General features: G+C 36.5%; 2 protein-coding genes across 6 annotated transcripts; one reads left to right on the top strand and one right to left on the bottom strand.

Moving 5' to 3' along the window:
- The first annotated feature begins 3,239 nt into the window (after window positions 1-3,239).
- Window positions 3,240-7,469, top strand: LOC142982354 (retinol dehydrogenase 14-like). Its single transcript, XM_076128819.1, has 5 exons — window positions 3,240-3,377; window positions 4,698-5,061; window positions 5,248-5,369; window positions 5,703-5,923; window positions 6,891-7,469. The coding sequence occupies exons 2-5, from the start codon at window positions 4,713-4,715 to the stop codon at window positions 7,012-7,014; spliced, it is 816 nt and encodes a 271-aa protein (XP_075984934.1). The 5' UTR covers window positions 3,240-3,377; window positions 4,698-4,712; the 3' UTR covers window positions 7,015-7,469.
- A 76-nt stretch (window positions 7,470-7,545) lies between these two features.
- On the bottom strand, window positions 7,546-13,197 carry LOC142982329 (retinol dehydrogenase 13-like). Of its 5 annotated transcripts, none has more exons than XM_076128804.1 (7): window positions 13,093-13,197; window positions 11,237-11,366; window positions 10,672-10,822; window positions 10,181-10,543; window positions 9,834-9,955; window positions 8,335-8,552; window positions 7,546-7,918 (listed from the first exon to the last, which is right to left on the bottom strand). In XM_076128804.1, the coding sequence occupies exons 3-7, from the start codon at window positions 10,787-10,789 to the stop codon at window positions 7,768-7,770; spliced, it is 972 nt and encodes a 323-aa protein (XP_075984919.1). In that variant the 5' UTR covers window positions 10,790-10,822; window positions 11,237-11,366; window positions 13,093-13,197; the 3' UTR covers window positions 7,546-7,767. The 5 variants fall into 5 exon arrangements, with proteins under 5 accessions (XP_075984919.1, XP_075984898.1, XP_075984904.1 ...); XM_076128783.1 differs by having other exon boundaries at window positions 11,246-11,366; window positions 13,093-13,195; XM_076128789.1 differs by lacking the exon at window positions 13,093-13,197 and adding an exon at window positions 12,377-12,395 and having other exon boundaries at window positions 11,246-11,366.
- Window positions 13,198-13,303: the final 106 nt, after the last annotated feature.

Here is a 13,303-nt window from a genome sequence, read left to right as displayed (position 1 = left end):
TCAACTTTGAGTTTCGAGTTATATATATTTAGATTCCTAAACGCCAGTCATCTAGGTAGAGACGCAGGATTATATGCTTCACTGCCGTTTACATATATTAATATTACAGAGAGGAACAGATAACATCTTTAAAATTCAGAAAATACTTAATCCTAAATTAAACTGAAGTTTTCTTTTTAAATGCACAGCTGTATAATTCTTGTTATTTTTTATACATAATTAAATTGATGCGTCTTAGTTTTTTGCTGTGTGAACCACGTTGATTAGGTTTTAGTTGAAATCATCTTTACGTAAAGTAAGTTTAAAGTATAATATATTATACCTATAGTATACAAAGCATATTAAGAGAATTATTTTATTACTCTATCCTAATTCCTCATGGCCTAAACCCTCCTTCAAATTGGGAGCAGACCAGTAGAGGGAGGATAGTGGGTTTAAATAAAATAAAATAACTCCGTCCTAAGTATTATGGGTACTGATTGTTGTTCCTGATAGCATAAACTTCTTTCTTGAAATACTAACGCACAAAACCTTCAACAGGAAGGATAGCGGTGTTTTGGTATAGGCACAGAATAAAATAATAGAGACACCGGATTCTTTGTTTGTCTGGTACACAATCGATATTGTATGATAATGAGTTCCACCGCTACCAACATCGATGTAATCTTAACGAAATATCTTACATTAATAGATGACTCTCAAATTTTCATAATATTGGGTCGGGGAAAAAGTCTTTTCGCATTATAGTATGTATGAACTTGTAATAAAACCTTTCTACACAAAAAAGCTTAATATTTGGGTACCTCACGAGCTCAGTAAAAGAAACCTAATGAACCGTGAACTCATTTGTAATTCTTGAAGTCAAAGAAATTTTATTACAAGTTCATAAGTACATAGGTACTATAATGCGAAAAGACTTTTTCGTCGACCTAATATTTAAGGGCTTTGGACTCGATTGACCCCCGCTGGTCACGCAACACGAACCCTACCGGGCAGGTACCCTACTATAAATAAATCAGTGATCTATCACACGCACGGTGGATCACCTGATCTGATAGTGATAAACCGCGCTGATGTGAATAATTCATAACACTAAGGTACCTATATATTGTATAATTTTCATAATAATGTTAAAACAAAGTAATTTGCGAAACGTGTGTAGAGTTTTTAAATGAATAATGTCAGGAAGAGTGTTTTGTTTTTATATTATACTAGCTGACCCGCGCAACTTCGTTTGCGTCACAGAGAGAATGCGTGATTTTTTTCCCGGTTTTTCTAACATTTTTTATTGGTACTCTGCTCCTATTGGTCGTAGCGTGATGATATATAGCCTATATATAACCTTCCTCAATAAATGAGCTTTCTAACTCTGAAAGAATTTTTCAAATCGGATCAGTAGTTCCTGAGATTAGCGCGTTCAAACAAACAAACAAACAAACTTCAGCTTTATAATATTAGTATAGATTTTGTAATAAAAAGTGTGGCTTTTATATGTATTTATATTTCTGTGGCCCGAAAGCACATTAACCTCCTAGTAACTCGAAGAGAGCAAGACATTTATGAGCTTCTAAACACCGATAAAGATCTTGAAAGTTATAATATGGATTACATTTGGACAGTCCTGTATCAAGTTGGTAGACGTAAATAATATTTGTTCTTGTACTATTAATATTTATTTACCTAGGCAATGAATTATCTTTAATAATGTTGTCGCACTTAAACTTGTTATTGTGAAAATAAAAGCATAATTAAGTTGCCTGTCTAGACAATTAATTAAATTAGTATGACGTACAAGAGTAACAAAACTCCATTGTCAGTATTATTTATTGCCATTTCCTACAGTTCTTATAGAAAATAGTACAAGAATTCAAGACAATTAGTACCTACCAATATTTTATGGACTACCGCTCCGTTTACTTGAAACAATAATCCATCGCTCCTTTAAAGAATATTTATACCAATTTGATATTTTTTTTTAATTTATAATTTGTTTTTAGGACCCGCTACTGTCCCCACAATTAGGTCCCATACTGACCAGCATCTACTAGGGGAAGGCATCGCCTCGGTTGGGAACCTATATGTATACTGTATGGTACGTATGGTATGTATGGATGTATAACGTATGGGGCTACTGATATTAACATCATAAAAGGAAATATGAATAACTAGCTGACCCGCGCAACTTCGCTTGCGTCATCTAAGAGAATGGGTCAAAATTTTCCCCGTTTCTGTAACATTTTTCGTTGCTACTCCGCTCCTAACGACCGTAGCGTGATGTTATATAGCCTATAGCCTTCCTCAATAAATGGGCTATCTGACACTGAAAGAATTTTACAAATCGGACCAGTGGTTCTTGAGATTAGCGCGTTCAAACAAACAAACAATCAAACAAACAAACTCTTCAGCTTTATAATATTAGTATAGATAATGTCCTTGCCGATGCGGCTACGGCGGTCAGTTTCATTGAAACTGGCGAACGATGCAGGACTTTGTTCATAGTGCCCAAGTGTGTGCACAATACACAGGTATACTCTCTATTCCTTTACCATAACCTAGTGGGACGGATAACCGACACGACCAGTGACAGGGCAGGCGCAGGACCGACGGCTTTACGTGCTCTCCGAGGCACGGAGGTCTTCGACCTCAACTTCCTAACTCCGGGCAATTTGTAAGAAATTCTTTACAGAAAATCTCAGAAAATACTTTTTGGCCCGACCCAGGATTCGAACCCGACACTTCGCGCACGATGGTCGCATACACAACCGACCGCGCCACAGAGGCAGTTAATAATTTGCTCGCCCCGGGAATCGAATTCTAGAATTCGTAATTCAAACTACCGCTCTACAGAGGCAATTAGCAGCTAGCCGTAGTAAAAATATTATTATTTAAGTCGGGAATAATAAATCCATGTAGGTAATGACATAGGAATTAAATATATATATTAAAATTTGTAGAATTTGCTTTCAAGATCTTAACTCTGTTTAAGAACTTACGTAAGCTTAATAAATGATTTATTGTATGCACTACAAGTTTTAAAAATTTACACACAAATGCTCCTAAACTTTGTTTATAAAATGGCAATGTATATCGAATTACATTATGCTGACAATTAACACAAACGTGAGAAGAAATCGTCAATCAGAGCTTAATACTTATCTCGCAAGTGGTAATACAGGCAGTAAGATATCTGTAGCCTGAGAGAGTAGACGTTGTCTCAGACATTATCGTCTTATTATTGCCCGTTTAAAAGCTTGCAATGGTTGATTACATCAGCGGTTGGTGCAAGAGTAAGCGCAGGTTGGATGGATGCGTCATGATAGTCACTGGTGCCAACGCTGGCATCGGCAAAGAAACAGCACTAGACTTTTACAAAAGAGGTGAGGAATGTTTTCTTTTAAATAAATAAATTTAACCCATTAATATTGCCACTGCTGGGCAAGGGTCTCCTCCGGTAACGAGGGCGAAGTTAGACCTTGAGTCCACCACGCTGGTCAAGTGCGGGTTGGGGACTTTTAAACAAAGTTTAGACATATTTTCGTTTAGTCATTAATTAATTGTTTCTCTAATTAGGTATATTACCGGTTATCACAACGAGATACGTTATCTAGGTACTAATTTTAGCATACGATTTTTTCACAATAAGTACCTACATGTCATGTCAATCATGCATTACGCACATGAATGTCTGGATTTCAAGTTAAACAACAAACTTAACGATTCTAATATTAATTTTAATTAACATGGTATTTTGTGTCACCCTAATTACAAATGTCGCATAAGCTTAATACAATACTTTAACACTACTTTACAATTTTTTTTTTATAACTTCACTGGATCGCACTTTTAAGTTCAAGATCAATTTTATCTAAATATTTGTGTCCCTGGGCCCTATGATGCGTCATGCAAGTATCCTGAAACAATAATCTGTGTGTGTAATGTAATATTATGTAAGAACCGGACAAATTAAGATAATTAGGTAATTGGTTATGGTAATTAATAATTATTATTATAAATGCGTTTTTGCACGTATGTTTCTCGCCCAGTGCTCCAGGTGTTTACCTATGTAAAAAAAACTTCTCAACGTCTCGGTATCTGTACCTCGATTATTAAAATAACGTCATTGTAATACCAATCTCAACATTTATTTCGACCTTAATATGTGTCGAAAGGTTTACTGAGCTACCATAAAAAGAAATGGTAATGTCGCAATTTTTAATAAACTTGTCTTTACTAAACTAAATAAGTATAAAAGTGCTAATTAAGTAACACAGTTTATATCCCCGGTATTTATTTCTGAATTGATAAATCTAAGATATACCTACCATTATGATACCTGTGGCATTTTGTTGTGAAAATGATAACGGGCTGAGTTAGTAACTAACCAAGCAGCCTCTCCTCAATTTAGCCACCACACAACCTACGGACTTGCCATACCTATCCCATGTACCCTCAATCTGCGGGAGACACGTCATACAATAAAATTTAATGCATCTAAGATTGCCTCGCATCTAATGACAAATACGTGCATACGAAAGAGCCTCATTATACTGCGCCTATGTGACATGACTTCATGAGTACGCTTTGACGGCCAAGTTGTAAACCAAGAGACAGTGGAACTACGGTCTTACTGCCCCTGGCACATAATACTAGTATGTTTACTTATTGTAGTTAATTGCGTAATCTTTGTTTATTTTAAGGAGCTTATTACTATAATGGCATGCCGAAATCTTATCAAAGCTAAAGAAGCTAAAGAGGAAATGGAGGAATCTACCAAAGAAGAGAGTGGGACTGGAGAGCTGATTGTAGAGCAATTAGATCTGTGTAGCCTTCGCAGCGTGCGCGAGATGTGCGCGCGCGTGACGTCACAGACGGAGCGCGTGGAGGCGCTGGTGTGCAACGCGGGCGTGATGATGTGTCCCGAGGCGCGCACGGAGGACGGCTTCGAGACGCACATCGGCTCCAACCACCTCGCGCACGCGCTGCTCGCGCTGCTGCTGCTGCCGCTCATGACTAAGAGTGAACACGCCAGGATCGTGTTCGTGTCTTCTCGGCTATTTCAATGTATGTTCAATATTAGTATGAAAACAAGCGACAAATCGTCGTAAATCAAATTTTCCATAAATTATACGGCGGTACATATGTTCCGAATTCTGCATTTTACTTTTAACTGATTAGAAATTTATTTCGGGTAAAAGAAGATAAGCTAGAAAATAAACTCAAGTGGACTAACGAATGAAACTGTTTCAGTTTACACATTGAATTTGGACGATATCAACTATGAACGCTCACCGTATTCGCCGCTGAAGGCCTACTCATACAGTAAAGTGGCCAACGTCTTGTTTGCAAAGGCCCTCGACATTAAGCTTAAGGTAAGAAAGAGTCAATGTCATGTGGACTATACCTACATGCATACTATTATTTACTTTGGGCTATATTAGATACTAGCTGACCAGCGCAACTTCGCTTGCGAGAATGGGTCATAATTTTCCCCATTTTTGAAACATGTTTCGTTGCTTCTCCGCTCCTAATATTTGCAGCGTAATATTATATAACCTATAGCCTTCCTCAATAAACAGGCTATCCAACAGTAAAATATTTTTTCAATTCGCACCAGCAGTTCCTAAAATTAACACGTACAAAGAAACTTTACAATTTTAACTCTAAAATATTAGTATAGATTATATAGTTTGATTTCATTTCAGGAACATAACATAACCAACGTGACGACATACAGCGTGCACCCCGGCATCGTGAAGACGGACATCGGGCGGCACTTCCCCGAGACCGCGTGGCAGTTCATCACTTATGGCTTCCAGAACGTTCTGCTGCAGTGGTCCTGGAAGACGCCCAAGTGTGGCGCACAGACCTCCATATACTGCGCCATCGATGAAAAGTGCCAGATGGAAAGTGGATATTATTACAGGTTTGATTTGATTGATTTTCAGATATCTCCCGATTTTACAATAAGGCCGTACCTACTCTTATCGTGGGGAGTTTTCCAAAGATAAAATACTAGACTATTAAGTATCGGACTCAAAATGCAAACAGACCCGAAACAGCTGAACCTGGCCTATGCCTACACAAATACTTTTTGTCCTGTGTGGGAATTGAATCCCCGACTCTGTACTAGTCTCCACGCTATAGCATCAACATTCAACATGCATGCGCTTTTGGTGCTACTTATTTGCCATCATCTTCGGGCAAGAAAGGTATATACCTACCCAGTTTTACTTTTATTATATTACGGTAACCACAAATTTATATTTCAAATATGTGTCGAAAGGTCAATCTTAAAAACATCCACATATTATACCTATGCTAAACTATACTTTATCCTAAGCTTCTAAATATTCCCCTACTAAATATTATGTTTAACAAATGAAAGATCAAATCAAAATTTGTGACATAAAGTTAATAAATTCATTCGAAATAATAAAAAATTGTAACGCACAACCGGTTTTCTAAGTCCTTGATACTATTTCCGACAGTAAAATCTAACACTAGTTGACCTAGACATGACGACCCGAGACATAAGTAGTCTACAAAAAGTTTATTTAAAAGTCATGACTACTTCTGTGGCGCAGTCGTAGTGCATTGGACTGCTGTACCTCAATTCTCTACCACTATCGACTACCGACAACCGGCTAGCTATCGAAATTTTGACATTTAGAATGTACTGCCAAAATGTTTTCTACGACACCCGTCAGAGGCGCTGATCAGATTTTCATACAAAATTTTTCGATGACAGTTCGGTTGTCGGTAGTCGATAATAGTAGAGAATCGAGGCACAGGTCATGAGGGCTGGAGTTCGATTTCCTGGTCGGACGAAATGCTAGTGATGTTTTCAAGTTTTTAATGAAATAATTCTCAAAAAACAAAACGTTTTCCAGCGATTGCAGTAAAGGATGGATGACAAGACAGTGTCGAAGCACGAAACAAGCGAACAAACTGTGGGACATCACCATCAAAATGTTAAACATTGAAGACTATGACCCTTTTAAACAAGCAATGTAAAAGTAACAAAGATTTGCGAAAAATATAGTTTAGTTAACAATTTGTATAGTTATTTAACAATGAAAAACTTTTAAATTCTTACACATAAATCTTCGCCTTGAATCATTTTATCTATTTTTAAAAATTGTAGAAAACTCCGTTGCGTAGATTTAAAGAACTAAGCATATACAGTTAAAGTCGACTTTGTTTTATGAAGTAGAGACGAACATTATTTATCCGTAAACCACAGCTGGTCCTGCAAGAGCAACCATTTATCATCATCATTCTAAGGTTTAATTTACCTGCTACGTTTAATACATTGTACTGTGGCCTTTTCACTCACAGTTTTGGTAAGAAGTGGCAATACTAAAGAATCGTCGAAGAAATTTAATTTATAATTAAGCATACATTCTCTACTAGTATCAACAATCGACAACTAGCTAGCTAATAAAGTCTATAAATAACCTCCTATTATAATTTCTTCTTATGTACGTACCTCAAAAAGTTGTTAATTTATTACCACAGGAATAATGAGAATAAAATTAACATAGGTATTAATAAAGATTTTTTTATTTTTATTACTTTTAGGTAAACTACATTATTTATCGCTTAATAAAAGTATTTATTATTCTTTGTCTAAATACGTATAAATAAATTAAATTCCTATAATTTACATACACTTTAGCCTATTAGTTACGATCACAATATTTATAGGTAAGTAATATCACTACTATACCTATCTACATATAGGTATTTTGTTAAAACTAAAAATGATTACATAAATGCATCTTTGGTTGGAATCTGTCCGCTAAAAGGATTATAATTTTTAAGATTTAATTTCAATGCTTTTATTGTTTCGTCCCATAATTTATTCACTTGTGTGGAATCCTGGCACTGTTTTGAAGGGAGCTTCGCTACACAATCACTGAAACAGAATAAGCTGATTAACTGATCTGATAGGTGAGTAAGAAATTCTATGCATATCGGTGAAGTCATTTTAGTACCTAGATATTTTCAACAAGATTAAAATCAACCTATCGATCTATTTTGTTGCTCTGAAATAGTCGTATTTTTTGGTCACTCCAGAACCAGCTACAAGTCTATACTGATTTATTTTAGCGGTTATGCTGCAACCAATATTGCTTAGCTCGGTAAACGGTCCAAGAACGGTGGTCTTTGACAGGCCAGACCATATTTTGCCAAAATTGTCAACCAATTTCGCCGGGTCAGTCTCCAATTCTTAATTTTAATGATAAGGTTTACAGTTTATAAATGTTATCCATGGCAACATGTATTGTAGGTACTACATGCATCACAGCAATATAGAGTTAATCTGTTTACCAGTAATAAAGTCCGCTGTCATCAGCACAGGCATCATCTACAGTGCAGTAGATAGTAGTCTGTGCACCACACAGCGGGGACTTCATGAACCAGCCGAGCACGTTGTTGAATATAAACCTCACGCCGTAGTAGAGAGCCTCATCGAAGTGCCGACTGATCTCCGTGCGAATGACACCTGGGTGTAAACTGTATGTTTTCACGTTGTGAATATTGTTCTCCTGCAAATGTAAAACGTTTAAATAGGTACTGATAGCTTACTGAGTACCTTAATAGAGAACCTTGACTGTAAAAGTCGTAGCTGGTGGAGGTATACAAAAGTCAGAATTTAGAACATTAGTGTCTCGATTCAGCTGACAGTGGCGTGATTGATACAGCAGTTTTTCTTTCTCTAGGCAAACGACCTAAGGCTTTCTACTACTAAGTTGTCGAACTATGGCAAGGATAATTTTAACGATAGAGGGCCAAGTATATGTTATCGATTAACGATGAACTTAATAAACACAAAACGCGTTATTATGCGTTAAACTGCTTTTGTTATAGGCTGTGTATGCGACTGCCATGCAGAGATAGTTGAACTCCCAGGTTTAACTAAAAAGTTTTTTTTTTTTACCATTTCTATGATTGCCCGCAGTCAGGTTAGATTTGCTAGGAGGACATTATTGCGTGTTAAACTCAATATAATAATGTTGAACTATGACCGACGCCGGAACTAAACGTGAACTAAGGATAAATAAATGATTGCGTAACAGTATTTTCGTTATTCCGTACCTATATAATGAATTAGATAAAAAAATAATCAATTTGTCGTACGAACTGCTATTGTATCTCTATTACTAACTTAACAATATCTAAAACAAACAATCTAAAGACAAATGTTTAGAAAATGGATTAAAAGATTACCGATATATATATTTATAACGCTTGATAGTATATCTTACTATATCTACTTAAAAAACATACTAAACACTGCTTTAATGGCCGTCCGTTTTCATTAAATCAAAAGTGTTTATGTTTCTTTTTTCTGTCAAAGTTGCTGACCCGATTAAGAAAATATTGACAGTATTAGTATAAACTACCACAATAAAGAGACAACGCGCACAAAACTCGCGGAAATAAAACTGCTACTTATCATGTTTGTTCTGTTAAGCATTTGTAGATATAAATAACAAGATAGTACTGAATACATTTGTTGTGCAATAACAAAGAGGTCCTACCTCAATGTATATCTGAGTATACATATATTGGAGTTTTAAGTTTCGTTCCTAAGTATATAAAACTATATGCCATCACCAACGGCTTTCGCACTTGTTCTTTTGTGCTGCAGTTCTTTCTTTATAAAAATACTAATTCTATGCTTTTTGAATTCGTGATTGGGAAATGTTCTGATTTGTTTTACCAATTGATCCGAAGTGAAATCGTCTTGTGACTTAGAAATAAAATTATAACCTGTCAGCGCTGCTATCTTTTAAAGTCTTGCGGAAAACTCTATCGTACCTTACCTTAAGTTTATCTGCGAGTGCCTTGGCGAACATGATATTAGCAGCCTTACTCCTGCAGTATGCCTGAAATGCGTTGTAAGGCTTCTTCTCAAAATTTAGATCATCCAAATCCAATTCATGTTCTGAAACCAATGTTGAAATCCAATTAATTTCTTATCGACAAAATAGCTAAAAGTGCCAAGAATATTCTTGACGATTTAAACATTGACAGCTGATGGAGTTGAGTGAGAGAAGAAAACAAGTTGTGCTGACTTCAGATGGCATGAGATAATGTCAAGATAATGCAAAGTTTAATGAAACCGATCGTCCATAGCATTGCGTAAGTAGAAAAGTCATCAAAGACTTACGTTCATGTACGTAAGAAGACACAAACACGATCCTGGCGTGCTCGCTCCTGATCATGAGCGGCAGCAGCAGCAGCGCGAGCAGCGCGTGCGCGAGGTGGTTGGAGCCGATGTGCGTCTCGAAGCCGTCCTCCGTGCGCGCCTCGGGACACATCATCACGCCCGCGTTGCACACCAGCGCCTCCACGCGCTCCGTCTGTGACGTCACACGCGCGCACATCTCGCGCACGCTGCGAAGGCTGCACAGATCTAGTTCCTCTACAATCAATTCGCCCGTACCCTTTTCAGTCTTGGTTAAATCTTCTATGTCTTTTTTAGCGTCATTAGCTTTATCTATATTTCTGCACGCCATAATAACTCGAGCACCTGAAATGCATTAATGACAAAGCGACATATTACAATTAGGTAATTAGGTCCATTTTCAAAAACACCCAAATCAGAGCTGATGATTATATGGAAGCACACGTACCGATAAATTAAAGGATTCTTCTCACCTCTTTTGTAAAGGTCCATAGCCGTAACTTTTCCGATTCCCGTGTTGCTTCCAGTAACGATCACGGTACAACCTTCCAACCGCTTTTTACTTTTGCACCAGCCGCTGATGTAATCCATGATTAAACCTGGTTTAACCAGATTTGGTAGAAACTGCAAAAGTGCAATGCGTGTGTTAAGTAGGTGGGATAATGACACAATGACTTGTTAACCTCGGACAATGCAACGTTTTATGCAATCTGTTTAATGATAAGATTTGTTTACAGTTTATTTCATTGTTTTACTAGTAGTAAGATAGCTAGAGATAGATGTAAACAATGAATTCAACGATTCACGCTGACTCAGGCATAAAAAATAAAAATATTTATCAAAACTAAATAAGCACCTAAGTAGTATACATTATAAACTATTTCGTTATTTATCTCTGCATAGCGTGCATGGAGCATTTTTTTATAACTGTGTTTACTCATGCGCAACAATAATAATAACAGGAGTGCGACTAAGTTTAAGCCAATATTCTGTATTTTAACACACAAATATCATACCAGCATATAAAAAAATGCGTACCTCACTCACCAATGTGTAAAACAGAATGTAAGGTCGTAGGCCGGCAGATAAATACGCACTGTGGATGTGGACGAGGCAACACTTGCGACACGACTGGCGGTCCTACACACCACGAGAGCGTGGGGCTCACCTACGTATTAATAAGATTAAATATTGTCACTTACATATAATTAGCGGTTAATTTGTGGTGTTTTTGTTTTGAAGGTGATGATAATAACACCTGTATTAGGTACAAGATCTGTAAAACATAGTTAGGTAACTTGTTGGATGACTCATTACATGGCCCTGATATGTGACACCAGTGCACAATGAGTACAATAACAATACACACTGTTTTCAGTACAGCTACACTTACTACACTAGAGCGTATTTACAAGTGTTAACCGCAACCTTGCCATTTTTAACCAGTCAATCCGGTAATGTTCACAATCCACGTTGTTATAACATGGTTACGCTTATGATCAATAAGGTATTTTAATTAAGTTCTTTAGTATAAGACAATTAAGCCACTAATTAGATATAGGTACGTGTCTAAAGTCTAGCATCAATGTCGATTCATCGCTGGGAAATACCTTGTATCTTATCTCATTTTGAACTGATATGGCCAACCGAGCGAAAAAATATTTACTAATGCAGTATACATAATAAAGAACCATACAAAATCAAGATATGCGAAATAATAAACGGTACATAATTAGTGTAAAACTCGGTAATATTTAGAGAGTTATAGCCAAGTGGTCTTAAACCATTCACTTCTCACGCAGTGGACGACGGTTTAAATTCAAGGCGACATACAATTATTAAAATTCTCCAAAGTTTAAGAGCATTCAAAATAATTATCACTTGCTCTTAAAGAATATTTGACTTTGATTTCGAGATGAAACCTTGCATGGCTAAAAAACAAAAAACAGTGCCTGAAGGTATGCTTAGTGCAAACTTAGTCCGCACTTGTTCAGCGTGGCGGACTCAAGGCCCGAGTCCCGTCCTCATTCCGGGAAAAGGACTTTCGCCAAGAGACTACATGCATGTATGTAGGTATCCATATGAATTGTGAATTATAAGAATAACTATTCCTATAGCTAAGTACGTGGGTACCTACCTACTTACTTCAATACAGCTTACAAGTAAAGCTTTACTTACTTAAGTTAAGTGAGAATCAAATCCATGTCATCGGGCAACGACTCGCAGTTAATACGCTCCTTCATAACGTTACATGTATAGTATGTTTACCTACTCAACTCTATGCGCACAACATACAACATACCTACCTACATAGAGAATGAGGTACGTATATCATATTGATTGGGTCTACCTAACTAGCTACCGTATAGTTACAATACGAAACTACAAAAACACATGACTATAGTAGATTACAGTAAATGAGACAAATACATTGATTGACAAATAAATTAGGGGTATTAGAACTAAAACGGACTTAGCTCTTTTTTATTCATTTAATTTTATCACTAAGCCATGTTGCTGATCGCAATCGCGCAGGCGCTAAACTCACCTTAATTAGGCGACCGACTGAAACAGCAAATTATCTAGGCTTGTTAGTGAAATATACTTCTATCGTAGTAATAACTAAAACGCTTTTCATGCCAATTCATATCATAATATCTAGTCAAAGCTATTTTCTACTTATACTAAAATGCGTTCAAAACATACAATCATTTGCATGAATCTGGTCAAGGCTACACTGTTTAAGGTCGATATGAATTTAAATTTATAATAGCGTAAGCAAATTATGTTTAGCACGCAATTTCAAGATAAAAACAGTTAATTAGACCTACACAGTGTAACCATCACATGTCATACTAATGAAGATAATTATAAATCTATAAATACATACTCACAATATGCACGCTGCTTCCGTCACGCGTATTCAGATCACTAAAGCTATTTTTAGCTTTAAAGGAAGTCGAGTGAACAGAAATTGAAGTCGAGTTCGAACAAAACCTATTGTATTGTTAGGTTAGAAAGATGGCTATAACCAGGCTTTTAACGGTAAACAACGAATAAAATTTAAAGTAGGTACTTAATATGAGTAATAATGGAATAGGCACG

This window comes from Anticarsia gemmatalis, chromosome 2 (genome assembly GCF_050436995.1).
Source record: "Anticarsia gemmatalis isolate Benzon Research Colony breed Stoneville strain chromosome 2, ilAntGemm2 primary, whole genome shotgun sequence".
Taxonomy (NCBI): Eukaryota; Metazoa; Arthropoda; class Insecta; order Lepidoptera; family Erebidae; genus Anticarsia; species Anticarsia gemmatalis.
The sequence above is the reverse complement of the archived record's forward strand: the minus strand, read 5'-3'. Positions and strand labels throughout refer to the sequence as shown.